This window comes from Oncorhynchus nerka, linkage group LG24, assembly GCF_034236695.1.
Source record: "Oncorhynchus nerka isolate Pitt River linkage group LG24, Oner_Uvic_2.0, whole genome shotgun sequence".
NCBI lineage: Eukaryota > Metazoa > Chordata > Actinopteri > Salmoniformes > Salmonidae > Oncorhynchus > Oncorhynchus nerka.
The window spans coordinates 50,078,129-50,102,102 of NC_088419.1; the positions used below are offsets into that span (position 1 = coordinate 50,078,129).

At 44.2% G+C, this 23,974-nt stretch overlaps 2 protein-coding genes across 4 annotated transcripts; one reads left to right on the forward strand and one right to left on the reverse strand.

Moving 5' to 3' along the window:
- Positions 1-1,166: 1,166 nt before the first annotated feature.
- On the reverse strand, positions 1,167-7,579 carry LOC115108079 (transmembrane gamma-carboxyglutamic acid protein 1-like). Of its 3 annotated transcripts, none has more exons than XM_029632026.2 (4): positions 7,510-7,579; positions 6,682-6,727; positions 4,211-4,374; positions 1,167-3,574 (listed from the first exon to the last, which is right to left on the reverse strand). In XM_029632026.2, exons 2-4 carry the CDS (start codon positions 6,689-6,691, stop codon positions 3,125-3,127), a joined length of 624 nt encoding a protein of 207 aa, XP_029487886.1. In that variant the 5' UTR covers positions 6,692-6,727; positions 7,510-7,579; the 3' UTR covers positions 1,167-3,124. The 3 variants fall into 3 exon arrangements, with proteins under 3 accessions (XP_029487886.1, XP_029487884.1, XP_029487885.1); XM_029632024.2 differs by lacking the exon at positions 7,510-7,579 and adding an exon at positions 6,887-7,326; XM_029632025.2 differs by lacking the exon at positions 7,510-7,579 and adding an exon at positions 6,887-7,309 and having other exon boundaries at positions 1,167-3,556.
- Positions 7,580-11,947: 4,368 nt separating this feature from the next.
- On the forward strand, positions 11,948-23,896 carry LOC115108081 (transmembrane protein 47-like). Its single transcript, XM_029632031.2, has 3 exons — positions 11,948-12,354; positions 19,531-19,671; positions 19,768-23,896. Exons 1-3 carry the CDS (start codon positions 12,129-12,131, stop codon positions 19,944-19,946), a joined length of 546 nt encoding a protein of 181 aa, XP_029487891.1. The 5' UTR covers positions 11,948-12,128; the 3' UTR covers positions 19,947-23,896.
- The last annotated feature ends 78 nt before the right edge of the window (positions 23,897-23,974 follow it).

Below are 23,974 nucleotides of genomic sequence, written 5' to 3' on the forward strand. Positions count from 1 at the left end.
AGCCAAGGAATATGCAATAAAATCTTTTCCCTTTTTCACAAGCTGCTCTTTTAGATTGATGGACAACTGGTCTACTCTCTCGGCAATGGTGTTTCTGCTCAGACTCACATTTAAAAAGAGTTGCCTTTTTCTGGGCAAACTTCGTCACAAACTTTAATCATGCAGTTTTGATGAAATCCCCCTCCGTAAATGGCCGGGCTGATTTAGCGATCTCTTCTGCCAAAATAAAACTGGCCTTGACAGCAGCCTGGCCTTGTGATTTGGCTTTTTTGAACAGAGCCTGTCGAGATTTGAGGCCTCGTTTTAATTCCTCTGCCTTTTGTAGCCTTTGTTCCATGTCCATATTCTTGTTTTTGTCCGCGTGTTTCGTTTCATAATGTCGTCTCAGATTATACTCTTTCAGTACCGCCACACTTTCTCCACACAGAAGACACACAGGTTTTCCAGCTACCTTCGTGAACATATACTCCGACTCCCACCTTGTTTGAAACCCCGGTTCTCAGTATCCACCTTCCGTTTTGCCATTTTTGATGGGTATCTGAAAGTTAATTTTACTGTGATGCTGACGACTGCTGTGCCAATAAATATTGAAATGAAGCAGCCTACTGCTCGGTGCGTCACCTTTGCATTGTGGGAAATGTAGTATTGGTGCGTGTAAAAGATCTGCGGGCTGCCGGCTTGCTGCGGGCCGGTTCTAATAATAAATCAAGATCATCCCAGGGGCCGTAAAAAACCTTCTTGCGGGCCGGATGTGGCCCGCGGGCCTTGACTCTGACATATGTGGTGTAGATAGAGGGTTCACTGTATATGAAAGAGTTCCCTGACCATATCTCTGATAGTGGGGAACCAAATTCTAAGCATGAGGGATGACTGTCGTATAGGTTGTAATGAGGCCTGTGTTTAGACACTGGTTCTCTTGTAATTTTGGGAGCATTTATGTTTTTTTATTTTTAAGCCAGACTACTTCCTGAATGTTGACACGGTTAGGACACCAGGGCTTCAGAGAAATCTCAAGTCTCTTCATGCATGGTTAGGTTTGAACAGCCTTTTTAAAATAGAGCATGTCCAGTGTTTTTGGACTGCAGAAGGACCAAGACAAGTCATCCATCATGCTTTTTACATTAGACAGAGTGGTTTGATAAATTGAGGCACTAACAACTGCCCCGCATGTTTAAGTATTTTATTATAAATTACAATTCAAGCTCAGTACATATTCAAAGTTTTTTTTTTTTTTTTTTACATTTGCTTAAGGCGTAAAAACTGGATTTCAAAAAAGGTAACAGTACAACAAATTGGCCCTGCCCAGAATTCCTTGCCCCAGTTACCTAGACCTGAACTTAACGGACAGGTGGAAGCAATTTAGCAACAATTCCACCTCGTCTGTATGTCACCACATACTGTGTCTATTACATATTGAATCCTCAAGTGGGTGGGGGCTGTTTCTGGACAGGGCCATATGGCGTGTTCATGACAGCTCAGAACCTCAAGTTAAAATGAACAATAGTTATTTGCGTAGGTTGATTCGGATACTTTCCAAGTGGGAAACTCGGGCCTCATCGTTCGAGTTGTCTTGAACGTACCAATAGACCATCAACACGTCACAGGTCATATAGCATTGGGTCAAGTGCTGAGTTCCACAGGTCAACAAAAAACATCAGTGCTCGCAAATCTGTAATGAACATATTACACAGGCCCCGTACATTAGTCCTACAACTAATGTACAACATATGGCACAATAGAACGTTTTTGTAAAAATGTTTTATTACAAGTGTTGGAGACACTGCACAATTAGTGTGTAAACATTTACTGTGCAGACAAAGGCCAGGATTCAAAAATCGGTAAAACGTGGTTGACAATGCACCTTTTAAAAGGCAATGTTCCTGCATTAACAAAACACTGTAGATGACGGCTTAATGGAAATGACTTTCAAAGGGCAAGCGCGCAAATAACGTGGATAAGATTGAATCCCGGCCAAACTATCCGTTGTATCATAACCATGGTGTCAAATGAGTTGTAAATCAGTTGTACATCCTAAAGTGGGTACAGGGCCATTGACGTATTGTGATAATGAATATTAGGCAGATAGTCGGTGCTTAGGATGTCAGCAATTAGTCCCCCAGCTGCATAATTAGCATGTAAAATAGACCGTTGTATCAATAGGTGACATTTGCCGAGTTGCGCTGAATAGACCCAAACCAGACTGCCTTAAAATTCATGAGCAAACGGCTCAGTTTGAGCCTTAACAGAAAGTGCCTTCAGTCACGCCACATATATCCACTACATTAGTATCAATGTAGTCACTACAGTTATCTGCAGAAAAAAAAAATAGAAGCACTCAAGTGCACTCTTACACATGCTCACCCACACACTGTCCATAGTGGCATTTATCGCTGTGAGTGAAAAAGGGCCGTTGTCGCTTCATATTCTGCTGCTTCCTGGCCCATATTTCCTTGCAGGTCACTCCATGCCAGCACAGCTCAGATAATGTCACTCCGAGAGACAGACACAGGCTTGCAATCCCAAACTACCCTATACCATATTTAGTGCACTGCTACCCATAGGGTTCGGGTTAAACGTAGTGCACTGTGTAAAGATTTAGGGTGCCATTTGGGACAGTCTTCCACAATTCATACGACGCTGGCATAGATCCAGTAAGTGTACATATGTTTTGGTAAGCCAGTATTGGATAAAACGACAGAAGAATTGCTGGTTTTTTTAACAATTCACTTCCTGAACATTCAAAACAACTTGTTTGTTCTCTCATCTTTCCTTTACACCACACAATTGTCATGCACCGTTCAGTTGCAAGCCCCAAACCTCCAGGGTAGTCATAACATAAATCTATGGTAGTATGGAGGAAGCTAAAAAAATAAAATGAAAATAAAAAAAAATACATTTTGGTTTTGTGAGATCAAACATTTGGTATCGTCTCTATCACTCAACTCCTATCCGATGGTCAGTGCAAGCGTCGACGTTATTGCATCCAACAACTCTCCGTTAGTGTAGTAACGTAACAGTTAAAGGGAGGTGAGGTGTAGGCTGAGACCAGGAGGATGATATAGCTGGAGAGAGAGGAGGGGAGCTGGTGGGGCATCAGGTAAGACAGGGCATGGGGGGGGTTACTTCACTTCCCATGGCCAATGATGTCCTCATACTGAGGCGGCGGCTCTGTCTCTATGTGCACATCCGTGTGGCCAACTGCCTCCTCGTAAGACGGCGGTGGCTCTCCCCTGCTTCCCCTCGCAGACGTGACCTCTGAGCCCGGGTAGGCGGGGCTGCTATGGACGCTGAGCTCGGAGTGGTCGTGGAAGTCCCGTCCCCACTGGTCCATGGAGACCACCGATAGTGTGGGGTCCCGGTGGGAGCCCCCCAGGGCGGGGCTGCGCTCCGAACGCTTACGGGAGTGGCAGCGCCACACAGTGATGGCCACTGCTGCGATGAGGAGGAGCACCAGGAGCAAGGGGAGGATCAGGTAGAGGGAGTGGACTCCGCCAACCGCCGACTGCAGCCCGCCACCTGGGCTGCTCTCCCGCACATACTCCTCCCAGAACCGTTGCTGCAGCCAATCAGAGAGCTACATCAGACCAATTACTGGGCAGAATTATCAATTCCTGGGCATTTAAGGTAAAAGAAACATGTGAAGTCTACAAATGCCATTTGCAGCATTCTGAATGCCATACTCCAGAGAGCACACACGCATACAAAACAAAAACACAAAGCTGTCCACACATGTGCGTGCTGCACATCCCTCTGCGGGACGGACTGTGCATTCCCTGTCCTGACAACAGTTGCAGCAATGACCCTCTCCCTACTGAGCAGCACTCTCAGAGAGTCAGCTACCCTTCCTGCTGATTATAATCACTTCCTGAAAAGCAGGAACATTCCACAGGCCAGCACACTTGGAGTAGGATTACACGTGTTTTTGTTATCAAGTGCGTGTGTGTCAATGAGGGAGCAACAGTGAGACAAAGAGCATTGTGTGTGCATCCGCGTGAGCGAGTGTTGCGTACAAGGTTGGGGTCAATTCCATTTAAATTCAGGAAGTAAACAAACAAAGGAGGTCAAATTTTCCTCAATGCTTCCCATATAAGAAACATTAAAAAATAATAATGGAATTTGAATTTCAGTTTACGTCCTAGTTAGACAGAGCTGAAATGGAATTGACCCCAACCCTGGTTGCGCACGTGTGTTGCGTGTGCGTCTCACTCACAGTTTTCTCGTCATTCTCAAAGGCCTCCCTGGCCTCCTCGTAGGTGCAGATCTCCTCCCTGCACTCTCTCTGGATGTTGCCCTGCCGGATCTCCTCTAGCAGGTAGCTGTTGTCCCTGCGCTGCCGGCTCAACACGGAGTTGGCCAGGTCCGACGGCAGGAACACTGTCAGAAAGAGAGAGATGGGAGGGAAGAGAAAAGAGCGAGAAAAAGTGATGAGAGATTCAGAAATGGTAGGGAGAGGGAGAGATGCAGAGAGAGAGAGAAAGAAAGACGGGAGAGAGCGAGAGAGAGAGCGAGAGAGAAAGAAAGACGGGAGAGCGAGAGAGAGAAAGAAAGACGGGAGAGCGAGAGAGAGAAAGAAAGACGGGAGAGCGAGAGAGAGAGAGAAAGAAAGACGGGAGAGCGAGAGAGAGAGAAAGACGGGAGAGCGAGAGAGAGAGAAAGAAAGAAAGACGAGAGAGAGAAAGACGGGAGAGCGAGAGAGAGACGAGAGAGAGAGAGAAAGACGAGAGAGAGAGAGAAAGACGGGAGAGAGAGAGAAAGACGGGAGAGAGAGAGAAAGACGGGAGAGAGAGAGAGAAAAAGAAAGACGAGAGAGAGAGAGAGAGAAAAAGAAAGACGGGAGAGAGAGAGAAAAAGAAAGACGGGAGAGAGAGAGAAAAAGAAAGACGGGAGAGAGAGAGAGAAAAAGAAAGACGGGAGAGAGAGAAAGACGGGAGAGAGAGAAAGACGGGAGAGAGAAAAAGACGAGAGCGAGAAAGACGAGCGAGAGAGAGAAAAAGAAAGACGAGAGCGAGAGAGAAAAAGAAAGGAGAGCGAGGGAGAGAAAAAGAAAGACGAGCGAGAGAGAGAAAAAGAAAGACGAGAGAGAGAGAAAGACGAGAGAAAAAGAAAGACGGGAGAAAAAGAAAGACGGGAGAGAGAGAGAGAGAAAAAGAAAGACGGGAGAGAGAGAGAGAGAAAAAGAAAGACGGGAGAGAGAGAGAGAGAAAAAGAAAGACGGGAGAGAGGGAGAGATGCAGAGAGAGAAAAAAAGAAAGACGGGAGAGAGGGAGAGATGCAGAGAGAGAAAAAGAAAGACGGGAGAGAGGGAAAGACGGGAGAGAGAGAAAGACGAGAGCGAGAAAGACGAGAGCGAGAGAGAGAAAAAGAAAGACGAGAGCGAGAGAGAGAAAAAGAAAGACGAGCGAGAGAGAGAAAAAGAAAGACGAGAGAGAGAAAGACGAGAGAAAAAGAAAGACGGGAGAGAGAGAGAGAGAAAAAGAAAGACGGGAGAGAGAGAGAGAGAAAAAGAAAGACGGGAGAGAGAGAGAGAGAAAAAGAAAGACGGGAGAGAGAGAGAGAAAAGAAAGACGGGAGAGAGAGGAGAAAAAGATGCAGAGGGAGAGATGCAGAGAGAAAAAAAGAAAGACGGGAGAGAGGGAGAGATGCAGAGAGAGAAAAAGAAAGACGGGAGAGAGGGAGAGATGCAGAGAGAGAAAAAGAAAGACGGGAGAGAGGGAGAGATGCAGAGAGAGAAAAAGAAAGACGGGAGAGAGGGAGAGATGCAGAGAGAGAAAAAGAAAGACGGGAGAGAGGGAGAGATGCAGAGAGAGAAAAAGAAAGACGGGAGAGAGGGAGAGATGCAGAGAGAAAAAAAAGAAAGACGGGAGAGAGGGAGAGATGCAGAGAGAGAAAAAAGAAAGACGGGAGAGAGGGAGAGATGCAGAGAGAGAGAAAAAAAAAAAGAAAGACGGGAGAGAGGGAGAGATGCAGATAGAGAAAAAAAAAAGAAAGACGGGGGAGAGAGGGAGAGATGCAGATAGAGAAAAAAAGAAAGACGGGAGAGAGGGAGAGATGCAGAGAGAGAAAAAAAGAAAGACGGGAGAGAGGGAGAGATGCAGAGAGAGAAAAAAAGAAAGACGGGAGAGAGGGAGAGATGCAGAGAGAGAAAAAAAGAAAGACGGGAGAGAGGGAGAGATGCAGAGAGAGAAAAAAAGAAAGACGGGAGAGAGGGAGAGATGCAGAGAGAGAAAAAAAGAAAGACGGGAGAGAGGGAGAGATGCAGAGAGAGAAAAAGAAAGACGGGAGAGAGGGAGAGATGCAGAGAGAGAGAGAAAGGCAGAGGATAATACAAAGCCAGCAGAAAAGAGGGAGCTGCCTACTAACTGCATTTCTGTATAAAACAAAAGCCTCTTTGATTAGAACGGCCAATCCGGGCCAGTATAAATGAAACTAACTCTGGGAATCAAGAGAGGGGCACAGAGCGGCCCTCTGTTGGACTGATTTGGGACTCCATGGACAGGAACCATATTGTGTGTAAAAAAACATTGATTAGACTCACAGAAGGGAGAGTCGGCTAACATGTGTATTTTCCTGGACAAACCACAGTGTTGAGTAGTTGTTTAAACAAGGACCAGCCTTGCCTGTAGTACATTTACGTAAATGTACATGCCGAAGGCCTGTGAATAGCATAGAGAACAAACGTACCACTCCCCATGTTTCCTGCTGGTCTGTTTGGGGTGGGTGACAGTGTCTGTTGGCAGAAACACATTCACCAGAAACAGTCAGTTCCATGTTTTTAAACTGGGACAAAGTCAATGAGAGGAAACAGGACAATAGTAATCATAGTCATAAAAAAACTATTTAAAAAAACAGGTGAATCAGACATTTAAAGCATTCTACATATACAAACCATAAAGTAGGCCTAGGCTCATAATTGCCACAGTGTTTAAGGCTAATGTTACTCTTCCCATAGAGCATCGGAGTTCGCATAATCCTGTTATACCTATCGAACTCCTGATAGACGTATTAACGGAACTGGCCGTCACACACGGTGTACTGTGAATTCCAGGCATCCGTGGCCAGCTAAAAACTGAATGACCAAACGCTGACCAGGGTTACACAGGAATGTTACCGCGATGACCGAAATAGAACACCAGCAGAAATGTAACAAACAACGCGCCGCCCGCCCCGTTCCTTCCATCTCTTCAAAAGCGGCACAGGATGTGAATCGCGAAACCGTTATTAGAACAATAAAAACTGCTTTAATCTCTGGCGATATTATCACAGCTGCCTATAGGTGTGAACAGTGAGAGAGATGGACGACATCCGAGATTGAAGCTGGCTGACGTTTAGCTCGCTGACAATCGGATGATTTGTAACAATTTCGCTGACTGATTTGCTACATTGTAGGCTAAGGAGCGACTCCTATCGTTCCGATGAGCAACGGTTTTAGCTGACCGCTTCAAGAACAAACGTAGGATTCAAAGCATTTATTATTCAAATGAAAATGGTAAATAATTCAACTTTATTTACCTGTTTTCCTTCCCGAATGCGCTCTAAGCTCCACTAACGCCTCAATGGCCAAAATGTTTCTACGCACGCGTAAAAGCCTGTTGGATAGGCGTTTTCTCTTTTTTCCATTTTAAAGGGACAGTCAGGTGACTGGCATCAAATCCCTAGAAGGCTGTGTGCTATTTCTACACAATATCATTGTTTGTTTCACATTATATCATTTGGGAGTGTGCAGCAAGAACTAAAGAGACTGTGTAAAGCTACTCACGGTGCACAGTTAGGCACCCTGGAGATATGTAGTCCACATTTAGTTAATGATTAAATGCACAAGAAAACGTTGCCTGTCGAAGGCATTGACTCGCGAGTCAATAGCAATCTAGGCCCTAGCAATCTACTGTCTAGTGTCTAGGCGCTAGCAATCTACTGTCTAGTGTCTAGGCCCTAGCAATCTAGGGCCTAGACACTAAGCATTTTGTCATTTAACAAAGTGTACTGAAATGACATATTATCTAAATGATCTCTTGAATGATAAAATAATAGATAGCACTGTACAATTTAAGATGGGTTGTTAGTCTCATCACTCAGTAGCATCAGACTATCAATCAATTAAACTGAAGAGATGACAATGTTGTGACAAATTCAGGGGGTGGCCCTGACCGGGACTCGAACCAAGGTCCAACGGCTGTCAAGCCAATACCTTCACCATTATGCAAGAGGTAGAAACCACTTGAGGAGGTCGCTAGTTGTTGGGTTAAGGTCACTACATTTACTCCCCTTCCTTCGGGGGAGTGTGTCCCTCTCGTGCACACACCTCTCAGATGACCGCCTTTGCGCCATCCCACTTCTGACACCAATTTTGTGAAATCAGGGGGTGCCCCTGACTGGGATTCAAACCCAGATCCAGTGACTGTCAAGCCAACACCTTAGCCATTATGCCAAGAGGTTTGAACCTTTGCGCCATGTCACTAGGTGCTGGGTTAAGGTCCCTAAAATATTCTAACATCCAATAGCACAATACCATTGACAAACACATTGACTGTAAATCTCTGGTATTAATAGCTTAGATATCCGACTGACAGACCCAAGGTTGTGGGTTTCAATCCCATTCAACCCTATCTCCTGAACTCACTGCACTGGTGTCAGACGTAGGATGCCACTTCCCTGGGGCCATTGGAGGCGTGCCCAGGAGTGACATGAGTAAGTAGAGATAGGGATGAGCGCAGGGCCAGGCATGTTTCCCAGATGATGGAGGTAGTGCAGTTATAGCATCCTTAGTAGAACACCATCCACTTAGTAGGACCACAACGCCAGCTCATCAAGAGGTTCAGATATCTTGGTATACATGGCTTAGATGGTGGACTCATTCCAGTGGTGAAAAAAGTACCCAATTTTCCGACTTGAGTAAAAGTAAAGACAACTTTTTTTTTAAATGACTCCAGTAAAAGTCACCCAGTGAAATACTACTTGGATCTTGCTCAGGCTTACTGGCAAATTTGTTGCAATGTACACAATGTGTGTGTGTGTGTGTGTGTGTGTGTGTGTTTGTGTTTGTGTGTGAGAGTAAGTGTGTGATGTCTCTTAGTGATGTGATTGATGTATTGTGTTGTTGTGGCTCAGGGGGTGTTGTGTTAGTGTGTGATGATCCACTCGGTGCCTCCTTGTTCCCCTGAGAGCCTCTTGATTAGAATCTATAATCATCAGTGATTATGTAGAAAGACTTTGCCACGAGGCAGAGTCGTCCTACAGTCCTAAAACACACAAATGCAAACACAGATGCAGGAACACACACACAGACAAGCGTGAACCCACACGCGCACGCACACACACAGACTCACTAAACACAGATACTGAGTTTTTTTGTAAATTATGTTGGAGTCTTGGAGTGTGCCCCTGGCTGACCGTAAATAAATACAAATTACAAATTGTATATGATATATGTATATTGTATATGATGGAATATGATGTATAGCATTTACTTTTTACTTTTACTCAAGTATGACAAGTAGGCCTACTTGTTCCATCACTTTATTTAAGTACATTTAAAACCAGATACTAGAATTGTACTCAAGTAGTATTTTAATTTGTGACTTTCACTTTTACTTGAGTGATTTTCTATTAAAGTATCTTTACTTTTACTCAAGTATGACAATTGAGTACTTTTTCCACCGATGCACACTTCTGCTTTATCTTTGATGGTTGAAACCCTATTATCTGGCTATGACCCAAATGTAGAGCGACATGAACTCCTCTTTGTTGTCGAGTCATTTTTCCATTTCTTTTGTATTTGGTTGAAACTTTTTGTTGGCCTAAAAACAATAGCCCTATTAATTTTAATTGCAGTAGAGGTACAGCTAGGGGCTTTTGTAAATGTAATTTATTTATTTCATTTCACCTTTATTTAACCAGGTAGGCCAGTTGAGAACAAGTTCTCATTTACAACTACGACCTGGCCAAGATAAAGCAAAGCAGTGAGACACAAACAACAACACAGAGTTACACATGGAATAAACAAACGTACAGTCAATAACACAATAGAAAAGTATATATACAGTGAGTGCAAATGAGGTAAGATTAGGGAGGTAAGGCTATAAATAGGCCGTAGTGATGAAGTAAATACAATTTAGCAATTAAACACTGGAGTGACAGATGTGCAGAAGATGAATGTGCAAGTAGAGATACTGGGGTGCGAATGAGCAAAAACAAATAACAATATGGGGATGAGGTAGTTGTATGGGCTATTTACAGGTGGGCTATGTACAGGTGCAATGATCTGTAAAATACTCTGACAGCTGAAGCTTAAAGTTAGTGAGGGAGATACGAGTCTCCAGCTTCAGTGATTTTTGCAATTAGTTCCAGTCATTAGCAGCAGAGAACTGGAAGGAAAGGCAGCCAAAGGAGGTGTTGGCTTTGGGGATAACCAGTGAAATATACTTGCTGGAGCTCGTGTTATGGGTGGGTCCTGCTATGGTGACCAGTGAGCTGAGATAAGGCGGGGCTTTACCTAGCAAAGATTTATAGATGACCTGGAGCCAGTGGGTTTGGAGATGAATATGTAGCGAGGGCCAGCCAACGAGAGCATACAGGTCGCAATGGTGGGTCGTATATAGGGCTTTTGTGACAAAACAGATGGCACTGTGATAGACTGCATCCAATTTGCTGAGTAGAGTGTTGAAGGCTATTTTGTAAATGACATCGCCGAAGTCAAGGATCGGTAGGATAGTCCGTTTTACGAGGGTATGTTTGGCAGCATGAGTGAAGGATGTTTTGTTGCGAAATAGGAAGCCGATTCTAGATTTAATTTAATCTAACCAGACACCTAGGTATTTGTAGCTGTCCACGTATTCTAAATCAGAGCCGTCCGGAGTAGTGATATTAGACGGGCTGGCAGGTGCGGGAGCATACAAGCTTAGGAGAAACCAATTAATTTTGGGATGTTTAAAAAAAAAAACTTGTCACAAAATATCAAATTCAAAATGTCTAATCAAACTCCAGTCTATGATCACATTTGACTGTAGTTTAAAATGAACACTTCACATATAGGTCAAACAGCCTACATGGGAGTGAAATTAACCATGAATCATATCAAATAATTTCACTCCTTAGAAAACCCCCATGTTCATTGAATGGGGCGACCTAGTGGTTAGAGCGTTGAGCCAGTATTTTTTTCAAAAAGTTGATGATAATGTATATTTCCGTTAGTTTACGCCATCAAAATGTCATGAATTCTAACCACTTTTAAATGGACATGTTACCAAATGTAGTAACTTACTTTGAAGAGATGGTGATTGGGGCTAAAAAAAAGTGTTTGGCAGTCTAAATTCAGTGTAGTTGTCTTTAATTACCATTTCCCTAAAGTCAGACTCTTCCCACACTCCAACTATTTTTTCTCAGCCTCGGTAGCATCTGCATTCACCAAATGTTGTGTGGGTATCCTTAGACTTTTTCTCCAGACATCGGGAATTGTTGATATGGCATACCATTTTTATACACTTTATTCATTGTTTTGTTGTTGTCAAAAATGGGTTTTAGGTAGGCCTTTAGTATTTTACAGATATCGAAACATTAACGTGTATTTATCCACAATCTGCTATGTATAAATCCGGTCTTGGAGTGTTTTAACAAAATATTTAGGCTGAATTATCACCTAATTTGCGTATTTTAATACAATATTTCAGAAATATTGTAATATAAAAAAGCTATATTTGTATCTACATTCAAATGGTAAAAGTTGATTGTGATAGAATTCGGCAAAGGAAAATGACCTTGTTAGGGTGTGGTGCCTGGCCTTAACCTTGAAAAAATAAGAATCGGTTAGGTTCAATTATAAAAATAAGATTACATAGCCCCTGTTTCCTTCTGAGAGAAAGGGGGAGAGAGTTAGAGAAAGGGAGGGAGAAAGAGCGAGAGAGAGAGAGAGGGGGGGGGGGTGACCCTGCAGGTGCCGCTCTGTGATATTTCAGCAATGTGCAGTGCAGTCACATCAGCAGTTGTGGTACGGCTGCAGCAGCGTCCCTGACGCGCAGAGGCTGCCTACTCTCCATACCGCGGGGGATAATCCCAAAATTCTTGGTTTGCGACCCAACCGCAAACCCACGATCCTCGGAGAAAGATACTTTTGTTTAGCACCCAATCCGCCATCCATGGCTTCATCCGGGAGTGGAATGGAGGAAGTGCGCGTTTCGGCGTTGACACCCCTGAAGTTGGTGGGCTTGGTGTGCGTCTTCCTCGCGCTCTGTCTGGATGTCGGGGCTGTGTTGAGCCCCGCGTGGGTAACCGCGGATAACCAGTACTACCTGTCTCTGTGGGAGTCCTGCTGGAAGCCCGTCACCTCGGACACATGGCAGTGCAACACCACACTCGAGACTGGTGAGAGAGACCTTCCTCGTGCTTACTAAAGTCAACAGTTATGACTGTGTTTTAACTGTTCAAATTGCCCGTATGCATCTATATTGTGTTTGTGATTAGGGAACATGTGATAGGGTTCTATTTTGGGGGTATTTTTGGTAGCCACAGTCATATTCAAAGCATCCATTGAGATGCATATTAATTCAGAAATGACAATGGGTCCTCTGCTGCTGAGTCCACTGGTGCATCAGCACAAACATTGTTTTTCTCTCTGCTCAGTAACAATTTATGGGGTGGATGGGGCTTAAAGGAAATAGCAGGAGCATCATTTTCCCCCATTCCCCATTTAAGATGTGTGCACTCTAAAACAGCTGTCTTTTCTCAGTTAAAAATAGTTTATTTCAAAGTAATAATTATAATATAAGTACACGAGACTTTACAAAGTTCCCAGTTACCCCCTTTTCTATTTGCCCAGCGTGCCGCTAAATGATGTGGGTAATATGCCTTGCGAGCGGTGGTGCAGCTGGGGTTTTATTGGGCTTTTGTTGCGGACAAAATCAGCCTTTGTTGGGGTTCCTCCGCCGGCCATGGAGCAAGGGAAACTTTGAGAACCGAACGTCCCAGAGATTCAAATATCCTGCCGGGAGATACGTGTAACCAGGGCAACAAGTGCCGCATTCGAGAAATGCTGTGTTTCTCTCTGAAAAGGGGACTTATTTTTCATCCAGCACAGAATCTTTTGTAGAAACAATCTGTATTTCGATTATTCCGCCACGTGTGTTTAATGTGCCTTTTTAGCGAGTTATTTTCTGCTGATTGTTGTCCTGTGTGTTGTGCAGGCAGAAAGTAGGTTTTTTGTTGTTGTTTGTCTGACAACACTGTTTTGTTTCTGTGATGAGTAACTGAAGGTCATTTTGTCCCTGCTTCTTCCTACTGTCACTCTGACACAAAGTGCATCTTGATTCCTTATAAAGACATGGAGTCTCCATGTCAGCAGCAGCCAGCAGGCCACATTAACTGCACACAGCAAACTGCTATTTTTGTCAGGCTTGGCCTTGCACTAGGCTTACATATTGATTTGACTCACAGTAATCAGTCAGTTTCTTCTCCCAATATCCAGGTTTTCTTGGTGTCAAGCCCAGGACATTACACAAATGGTGTTAGTGTTGCAATTACCAGGTTGGCACCCATAAATAATGAGCTCTGCAGGGTTGTTGTGCATAGATGTGCATGTTTGTTGATGTCCTATATGTCTGTGCCAAAGAGCTATCTGCTAACTCAGATGACAAATGGAAATGGGTGACGTTTGGATGTTACACTCAAGCACACGCACGGTTTCTCTTTTTTTTGATGACCCTCTCTATTATTATGCACACACACACACACACACACACACACACACACACACACACACACAGGGCAGAGGTCGGGTCAGATACAAAACATGCAGGGGTTGACACAGTCTCAGGAATATGGAGTGTCTCTGTGAGGACGTTTTGTGCTGATGCCAGTCCAGTGGGAGGGGCGCAACGAATGTGGAGCGAGTGTGTGAGCACTACGCAGGCAGCACTCATCATTATTAGCACTGATTCTAGTTCAGTCAGAGGTGATGATGGGGGAATATGAGACTCAGGCTGCATCCCAAAATGGCACCATATTATTCCTCACACTCTGAGAATTAAAGGTGCAATCTGGAACCTAAAAAGGTTATTCGGCTGACCCCATAGGGGCTGTTTTTTTACATTTTTCTTGAGCGGATGGTCAGGGGGCCGGAACACAATTACAAATCATTTGTAGACTGCAAATTAACTGCAAGAAGCCCAAACAGACATAAAATATAATAATTTGAAACCTTGCTTACATTTGTATATGATCGCATACACTCAGTGGCCAGTTTAGTAGGTACACCCATCTAGTACCGGGTCGGTCCCCCCTTTGCCTCCAGGATTATTTGCTGCCAGAATTATTTGGGCCACGGATTCGACAAGGTGTCGGAAACGTTCCACAGGGATGTTGGTCCATACTGACGTGATGGCATCCCGCAGTTGCTGCAGATTGGACTGCGTTACATTCATGCTGCGAACAGCCCGTTCCGTCTCACCGCAGAGATACTCTATTGGGTTGAGGTCTGGGGACTGCACAGGCCACTCAAGTAAACTGAACACCCCATGGTCATGTTCCTGGGACCATTTTGAGACAATACATGCTTTGTGACATGGCGCATTATCCTGCTGGAAGTATCCATGTGACAAAGGATCAATTGTAACCATTAAGGGATGCACCTGGTCAGCAACAATGTTCAGATATGCTGTGGCATTCAAACATTGCTCAGTTGATATCAAGGGACCTAACGTGTGCCAGGAAAACATTGTGTAAACACAATTACACCAACGCTCCCAGCCTGGGCCGTTGACACCAGGCAGGATTGGGCTTATGCCAAATTCTAATTTTGCCTTCCGAATGACGCAACAGGAACCGGGATTTGTCGGACCAGGCAATGTTTTTTCACTCCTCAATTGTCCAGTGTTGGTGATGGCGTGCCCACTGGAGCCGCTTCTTCTTGTTTTTAGCTGATAGGCGGGGAACCCGGTTCTGGTCGTCTGCTGCAATAGCCCATCCGTGACAAGGACCGACATGTTGTGTGTTCCGCACTGTTATTTGTTTCCTTGTGGACGCCTGTTAGCTTGCACGATTCTTGCCGTTCTCTTTCGACCTCTCTCATCAGCAAGCTGTTTTCGGCCACAGGACTGCTCCCGACTGGATGTTTTTTGTTTCTCGCACAATTCTCAGTAAAACCTAGATAATGTTGCGCGGGCCATCCGCGGGCCACATTCTGCCTGCAAATTCCGCCAGTTGGGGTACCCTGCCACAGGAGAACCCTTTGAATAACTATTTTTGGTTCCAGGTAGAATCATTTTTGTTCCAGGTAGAACCCTTATCAGTTCCTTGTAGAACAACAAGTAATCTAACAAGTAATCTAACAATTCCCCAACAACTTCCTAATACACACAAATCCATAGTGGTGAATGAGAATATGTACATATAAATATATGGATGAGTCGGCCATAGGCAAGGTGCAATAGATGGTATAAAATACAGTAGATACATATGATATAAGTAATGTAATATATGTAAACATTTTGAAAGTGGCATTATTTAAAGTGGCATTGTTTAAAGTGACTAGTGGTCAATTTATTAAAGTGGCCAGTGATTGGGTTTCAATGTAGGCAGCAGCCTCTCTGAGTTAGTGATCGCTGTTTAGCAGTCTGATGGCCTTGAGATAGAAGCTGTTTTTCAGTCTCTCGGTCCCAGCTTTGATGCACCTGTACTGATCTCGGCTTCTGGATGGTAGCAGTGTGACCAGGCAGTGGCTCAGGTGGTTGATGTCCTTGATGATCTTTATGGCCTTCCTGTGACATCGGGTGCTGTAGGTTTCATGGAGGGCAGGTAGTGTGCCCCCGGTGATGCATTGTGCAGTCCCTCTGGAGAGCCTTGCAGTTGAGGGCGGTGCAGTTGCCGTACCAGGCTGTGATACAGCCTGACAGGATGCTCTCGATTGTGCGTCTGTAAAAGTTTGTCAGGGTTTTGGGTGACAAGCCAAATTTCTTCAGCCTCCTGAGGTTGAAGAGGCACTGTTGCGCCTTCTTCGCCACGCTGTCTGTGTGGGGTGGACCATTTCAGTTTGTCCGTGATGTGTCCCCCGAGGAACTTAAAACTTTCCACCTCCGCCACTGCTGTCCCTTGGATGTGGATAGGGGGGTGCTCCCTCTGCTGTTTCCTGAAGTCTACGATCATCTTCTTTGTTTTGTTGATGGTGAGTGAGAGGGTGTTTATTATCTATGCATAGTCACTTTACCCCGACCTACATGTACATATTACCTTGACTAACCAGTACTAACCATTGACTCGGTACCGGTACCCCCTGTATATAGCCTCGTTATTGTTATTTTATTGTTGCCCTATTATTTTTTTACTTTAGTTTATTTAGTAAATATTTTCTGAACATTTCACGGCCCTACATATTTCAAAAGGGTTGGGAAGAGATTTTTGACGTATCGATTCCATGGTACAGGGTGTATGAGTTGATATATATAAAACAACGCAAGATTCAAGTCTTTTCAGTTGAAATTATTATATAGAATTCTTGCCACCAACAAAATGTTGAATATTTGGGGCATACAATCATCGAAGCTCTGCAGATGTTGTTGTGAGGATACAGAATCAATAGACCATTTGTTTTGGTATTGCTCTCAGGGTCTCGGATGGTTGAGGGGCAGCTCTTGGGGAACTGTGGGGGGGGGGGTCTTGGAGGCCTGGCGGTTGGGAGCTTGGGCCGGTGGCTGATGGATCGCTGGTTCAGGTCCCCGGTTTTGACCTTGTGGGAGATCTGTCAATGTGACCTTGAGCAGGGCGTTGACCCTGGTTGCTTCTGTGGGTCACTCTGGATGGGAGGCTGTTAGATGACTAATGTGATGTAGTTGTTGAGCGTCTTCACTTCAAGTATATTGTATGTTTTAAATATATATATATATTTTTAAATAATACATTTTACGGTAAGGTCTGTTGTATTTGGTGCATGTGACAAATAAAATGTGATTTGATCTTCCAACAATGCAGAGTTAAAGATAAATATATATATATATTTTTTTTTAATAGAAATAGTGACACAATAAATATATACAGTGAATAACAATAACGACTAAAATAACCCTTTCCACAGAAGGGGAAAGAAAGGGTTCTACCTGGAACCAAAAAGGGTTCTCCTTTGACAGTGCTTCCAAACTCCGGTCCTCGAGAACCCCCGACAGCACACATTTTAGTTGTAGCCCCCGACAAAAACATCTGATTCAACTTCTCAAAGGCTTGACGATTAGTTGACAAGTAGAATCAGGTGTGCCTGTCCGGCACCACAACAAAAATGACACATTCCCTCTACTGTCTCAGGCCGAGAGGGGCCCTGAAGGCCAATACAGATTTTTCGATTAACAGGGATGGCTGCTCCTGAAATACACACAGGGAGATGTAATTACCGATCAGATTGGATCTTGCATATCACCATTTCCATCTGTCATCATTACAGTACCTAGGCTGCATCCTAAATGGGACCATATTCCCTATATAGTGCACCATTTTTGACCAGAGCTCAAAAAGTAGTGCATTTACATAGGGAATAGGGTGCCATTTGTGACTCAACCCCAGATTAATAGTTAGCTCTTCCTGTCCTTCAAGCACTGAGACTTCTGGCTGTATTTCTCGCGCAGAACATGTGGGTCCGTTCCAAATCTCTGAGCTGCTGAGATGAGTTTCTGTATCCTGCTGTTACACAACTGATGCAGACTGATAAGAACCGCAGTAGCTCTTCCAATTTCAGCTGTAGTCTGATAGGGAAAAAATGACCGAAATGACTATGAGATGACTAGAATGATTAGATACAGACGGACAGGAGTTAGTGTAGCTCCTGCGGTCGGCGAGGCAGCCAGTGAGGTGGCTGCAAATGAGAGGTCAAGGGTCGTTCCAAGTCAGTACCGCATGTTATGGAAGCACTGAGGCCGCAGGGAGCTCTGCGTTTTTGTGGGTTCCCTCCAGCTTCCTGTGATGGATGACAGGACCATTTTTAAACTCTAAATTGTAGGAGCCATATTTGGTCAAAGAAGTGAATGTTTGTTTATGTTCGAGCAGCTCGGACTATGGAATGAACCCCCCCCCTCCGACGAGGACGGGAACTGTAGTTGAAGCGGCTTACACGCTGTCACATTCTCTCATTGTCGAATGGTTTGATGGTTCTCATATTGCTATAGATAGAGGGTTTAATCATTTGCCATGCAGCATCCTGTTTAGCCGTGACTGTAATGAACATTGTGTGATTACATATTAGATCTGCCTTTTTCTTTGTCTCTAACTACGAGTATATTTTATCATTAGAAACCAAACCCTTTCTGTGATGGTATTTACTTTGTTAACATATATTTCTTATAGGTAATCAACAACCCCATCATAACATTGCCTTGTTTGTTTACATATGCCATTTCCCCACCCAGAGTCCAGACTGTTACTCCCAACAATTATATAGTCATATCACTCAGCAGTCCATCAGTCTTGATAGCCCACTCAGTCTACTAAGATTATGTGCCTGGAAGCCAGTTTACCCCCCACACAGTCTAGCTTGTTAGATAAGAGTGTCTAGCAGCTAGCTATGTGAGACTATGCTTGTTTAAAACATTCTATCGCAGGGTGAAGTTGGCCCAAGTAGACGCTGATCTTGGGTCATTTTGCATTTCCCCCCACTTCTGGTCGATCTGATCCTAGATCTGATCCTAGATTTGCACAGAGGGGAAACTTCACCACGGAGCACATTGTATCCCAACTTTCTCCCCAAATACCGCCTATTAAATTCCAGAGCATTTCTATCCCTTACTCCTCAACCCACCAACATTTTTATTTTACCGAGATTATTTTTCATTCCATACATGCAGAGAAGTGGATCAATATAGTAGACCTAGCTAGTAGCTCTCTCCCTGTCACCCCCCCCCAATCCCTGTTAGCATTCCAGCGAGTGCTATTTCTAGTCTCTACTTTAGTTGAATGTTTTGCAGTTCTTCTGAATGAAACGCTGAGACTGCTGCTGATTTTGCATCGGGCAGTCAGGATGGATTCCTATTACCGGAGTCACCCAGATAATTGCTTTGTCTACTTCTGCTGCTGCACTGGTATTCATTAAGAAGCCTAGCAGCGAGAGCGTGTGAGAAAGAGACGGAGAGAGAGAGAGAGAGAGAGAGAGTGTGTGTGTGTGTGTGTGTGTGTGTGTGTGTGTGTGTGTGTGTGTGTGTGTGTGTGTGTGTGTGAGAGAGTATGCATGCATTTGTTCATTCTCCTGTGTTGGGTAAAGATCTGATTTTTAGTGCAGGGTTAACATTCTTGGACCATACACCACACTGTAAACATGGATCACTAGGCTTATAACCCCCACGAAAACCTTTTCTTTGCAAATCTCAGTCAAATTCTCAGAATTCTCTTCCTATACCCATGAGGAATAGGAAGCCCTCTGTTACCAGATGGTGTGTGTGCAATGTGATTTTTCACCTGCATGACTTTTATGTCGGTGGCTGTGGCATTTTTCACTGTGGCTGTGTGACCCCCCATAACTGAACATGTTTTCTTAAACTCCCCCGCGCTCTCGCTCTCTCTTCTCTCTCTCAGACTGGCAGATTGCCACGCTGGTTCTGTTGCTGGGTGGTGCAGCCCTCATCCTGTTCTCCTTCCTGGTGGCCCTGGTGTCAGTGTGGTTCGGCTCCAGGAGCCACTGCTATAGACCCATCGCTGTCATGCTGTTCGCTGCAGGTACGTTATTGAATCTGCCTTATTCTCTCCTTTTCTGTGTCAGTTCATGTGCTCCATTTCTCTCCTTCACGCCCATTCCTCCTCTCTCCCTAACAGTGGTGCTCCAGGTCTGCAGTTTGATCCTCTACCCTGTTAAGTTCATTGAGACGGTCAGCCTGAGGATATACCACGAGTTCAACTGGGGCTATGGCCTCGCCTGTGGGGCCACCATCTTCTCTTTTGGAGGGGCCATTCTCTACTGCCTCAACCCCAAGAACTATGACGACTACTACTAAACCCTGCAAGATTAGAGAGGAGGAGAGGCCTCTACACAACTTCATTTCCCCCCACACTGGCTGTGAAAGCAGCTGAAACACTGAACCTTATCGAACTGGTAGAGAAAACACATGTTCACACACATCAATTGGAGAATCAACAACAGTAGTGTCTATCTATACATTCAAACCTTTACAATACTGTACTATACCAGACTTAAAGGGACACGCTTTAGCATAGTATGAGCTTGTGGCCTCCACAGGCATCTCCGCCTGTGTTGTGACCGACATCTGCCATAGGTTAAGTGGTGAGGCTAAAGAGCCCATCAGACAGTTCAATGGAATACTACTTACCAATCAGATTCACCAGTGAAATCATGTCCACATTCTGAGCCAACAGTAGGTCCCCTTTAATGCAGGAACTCCAGTAGGAATTGGCAGCACAATGCTTTGTCATGAATAAACCACAGAGAAGGGACAGCTGAGAGTGACGGACACACAGACCAATCGGAGAGCAGAGGGATGGGCCAGGTGGACAGATTGATCTTGAGGAAAGGAAGGTGACTCACCTAAGAAAAGGAATCAAGGATGCATGACATCGCCCCCACTCATATAAGTGATTACCTTTGCTTGTGCCTTTATTTAATCTGTGCCAATCTAAAAGAAGATTGGATGGGTTAAGGCAGGCAGCCTAGAGTCATTTGCTTTTACCTATACTGCTCCTCTAGATCCGTGCAGATGAAGGGAAGGCGAAATGTGTAGAATTGCAGAAAACTAGTTGTAAAACTCTTGATTCTCTCCACCCATGGCAGAATGTGTAGAATTGCAACAAACTTGCTTTTAAAACTGCAACATTTTCTCTACGCCCCATGGAAGAATTTGTAGAATTGGAGGAAATTGAAACTCTAAAACTCTTTTTTCCCTCTCCGCTGTCAAGAGGGGACGCTAAAATGCTCGCAGGATGGCCCCCCCCACCCAACTAAATTTCACTCAGGGCCCCCAAAAGGCTAGGGCCGGCTCTGACTGCCTGTGTGGGTATGGATGTGGGTACGCAGACCTGCAATCCACTGCTGCCCCTCGTGATGAGTTCAGATTTTTTATGGCCCCCAACTCTAATCTAAAACCAACTGCACCCTGCGGCCTAACCCCATCCGTGCCTGCTTCGAATAGCAGCAGTTGTATGATATGTAAATAGAGTAGTTAGAGGTGCTTTTGTGTGGTAAATGCATTTCTAATACAGTAAATTAGAGAAGTAGTAGTAGTTTATTTAAAGGGACAATGTGCAAATAAAAACACGTTTCAGACAGTGAAATATGATGCTTGCACCAGAATACGCTCAACACAGCTAATTTTAATCCACAGTCCCTAACTAAGCAATACGAAATACATAAACATACCTAAATCCACACACATCACTCATACAGTAGTATAGTACAATATAACACAGGTGTGTCAAACTTATTCCACGGAGGACCAAGTGTCTGGGCTTTTTTTTCAGTTTAATTAAGACCTAGACAAGCAGGTGTGGGGAGTTCCTTACTGATTAGTGACCTTAATCCATCAATCAAGTACACTCGGCCCTCTGTGGAATGAGTTTGACATATGTGATATAACAGATGAAAACAAACACAAGAAACATAAAATACAACTAATAGAATAAAACACATTGAGACTTTTGTGCATTAAGAATTAGTCAATGTCTGCAGGATTGATGCACCTTGATCCAAGCTTTGATTTAACCTCCATTGGAGAAGGATTTAAAGTCGCTAGTGCTTCTGAAGGTAGACGGGCGGGAATTCCATTTTCTGATGACTGAGGTGGAGAATGCTGACTTTCCATTCCTTTTAGGAATGACACAGTCTCCTCTCGTTGAGGTTCAGGTCGCTGCTGTTTTGTTCCGCAACCTGGTCTCAAAGCGTTTTGCTTAATTCTGTATGCAAATCCATGCCACTTCATTTAGTATCATAGAAGATTTGACATGTTTGATATGTTGGGTTTTGTGTGGTATGTATTAATTTGTGGATGTCCATCACCCATTTCGTACAATATGTTACGAATTCTAGCTAGGTGGCTAACGTTAGCTAGGCTAGGGGTTTGGGTTAAGTTTCGGAGTTAGGTTAAAGGTTAGGGGAAGAGTTCGCTAAAAGGGTTGAGGTTAGGGTTGGGGGAAGGGTTAGCTAACATGCTAAGTAGTTGCAAACTAATGAAAAAAGTTGTAAGTAATTGAAAAGTTGCTAATTAGCCAAAATGGGCCGTGATGAAATTCTAACACACAACCTTTGGGTTGCTAGATGTTGGCATTAAACACCCACCCAACTTTCATATTTACCATAAGTAACCATCTGTCTTATGTAACCATACCAAACGTAACATATTCATTTCAGTGTCCCGGATTTACATGTACTATGTTACGCCTAGTCGGAGACCAGGCTGTGTTCAGAGCTTAAAATGACAAAATCTTTCAGAGGTGGGGGTGCAACATAGTTGATAATCTTATCAACTAGACAGACAACTGAGAAAACTAAGTTTTGTATTTGGGGCGATTACTATGGCGATGGTAATGTGATTTCCTGTCAAGGATATTCAGTGCTTGTTTACATAGAGATCGAAGGGGCTTAATTTATGTTTCATTGGCTTGAGGCCAGCTGGTTATACAATAGGTGAGAGAAGATCCTTGCATGTAAATTCATCTTGATGTATCGGAAATTTGAAAGACATATCCGATTTTGCTGGACATCTTAATGTTCTGTTGTTGTTCAAAGTAGGGTCTAGGTCAATGCCCAAATATTTAAACTCTGTGGATGAGTATGTCTGGGTAAGCATGTTTAGTTTTGTGGAGAATTACATCACTGCAGTTGTTCCCACATTGACGTTGAGCCATTTAGCCACTTTCTCCAATGATGTGTGTGAAGAAGGCAAATGACCATTGTGTGTGTGAGAGGCCTGGAGCGATATGATCAGTCACTCCCACACTCCCCATGCGATGCCTCTTATTGGTTCAAACCATTGGGATCTGCATCCCAAACGGCACCCCATTCCCAATTTCGTGTAACGCTCGTCTTGAATACTCTGTATTCAAGACAAGAGTATATTTGTCTAGAATATACTACAGTTCCTGATCCATAACATCTTAAAATGAAAGTTAGTTGGCCTTTATATTAAAAACAACAGGTAAATGGAGTGTGTAGGAATGCATGTGTGCTTGGAGGTAGAAAGTGTGTGCGTAGGAGCAGCGAGGCGTGCGTGTGTGTGTGTGTCGAGAGTGGATGAGTATGGATTGCTGCTGCCGTGTGGCTGACGCCTATTAGTTTGTTCACTACCACAATAAAACAGGTAATGGAAAAAGACAAGTGTGTGTGTGCTTTTCATTTGCAAAGGGGGGGGACCACATCAGAGCAAGCAGTAGTGCATTGAATGAAATGCCACTAAACTACAGGAAAGATATTCCAGGCGTAAAGCATCCGTCACATAGAATCAGCTCCTTTATTAAGTACAGCAACTTGAGGCATTTGCACGGGGAAATCTTTTTTTTTTTAAACATGGAATACAGTGTGGGCATAATATGCATAAAAGTACCAGGAATATATTCATATGCAAGCCTCTTTAGTGTTCTTCATTCGATGAAAGAAGGTGCTCTTGGTACAGAGCTGATACAGTGTATAATCTACATTAGGATTAGTTCATCAGACCCTTTCTTTATGCAATTGCATTGTCCCACTGCCAGAGAGTGCAGCCCTGGTCATTTTGTAAGGGAAAGAACGTCCGCCCGTCGGTAGGGTTTGGGAATGGGCTCAGTCGTGTAAACAGGACAATCTCATTCATTCTGCAATGGAATGTTCATCGGATAAACCACGCCGCCTCCTCCGTTTTCTAAAAACAACGCTTCATTGGCTGTTCTGTAGCCACTGCCACTGTCCACACAGCTAGTCCCTCCCTTTTGGGTTGCCATGGGAATAGTCTCCTGCTGTCCTCATCCTGGGAAAAAAAAATTCACCAATGGAGACAAGGGTCAAAGTGCATGGGTGAGTTCCTCTAATGAGACAAAGTGG

What these genes read in the sequence shown, in the direction of transcription:
- LOC115108079 (XM_029632024.2), bottom strand. An exon ending in AGCAGGAAACATGGGGAGTG is followed by an intron (nt 4,375 to 6,681) that starts GTACGTTTGTTC and finishes TCTTTCTGACAG; the next exon opens with TGTTCCTGCCGTCGGACCTG. An exon ending in TTGAGAATGACGAGAAAACT is followed by an intron (nt 3,575 to 4,210) that starts GTGAGTGAGACG and finishes GGTCTGATGTAG; the next exon opens with CTCTCTGATTGGCTGCAGCA.
- LOC115108081 (XM_029632031.2), top strand. Translation starts at nt 12,129, where the DNA reads ATGGCTTCATCCGGGAGTGGAATGGAGGAAGTGCGCGTTTCGGCGTTG. An exon ending in CAACACCACACTCGAGACTG is followed by an intron (nt 12,355 to 19,530) that starts GTGAGAGAGACC and finishes TCTCTCTCTCAG; the next exon opens with ACTGGCAGATTGCCACGCTG. An exon ending in TGTCATGCTGTTCGCTGCAG is followed by an intron (nt 19,672 to 19,767) that starts GTACGTTATTGA and finishes TCTCCCTAACAG; the next exon opens with TGGTGCTCCAGGTCTGCAGT.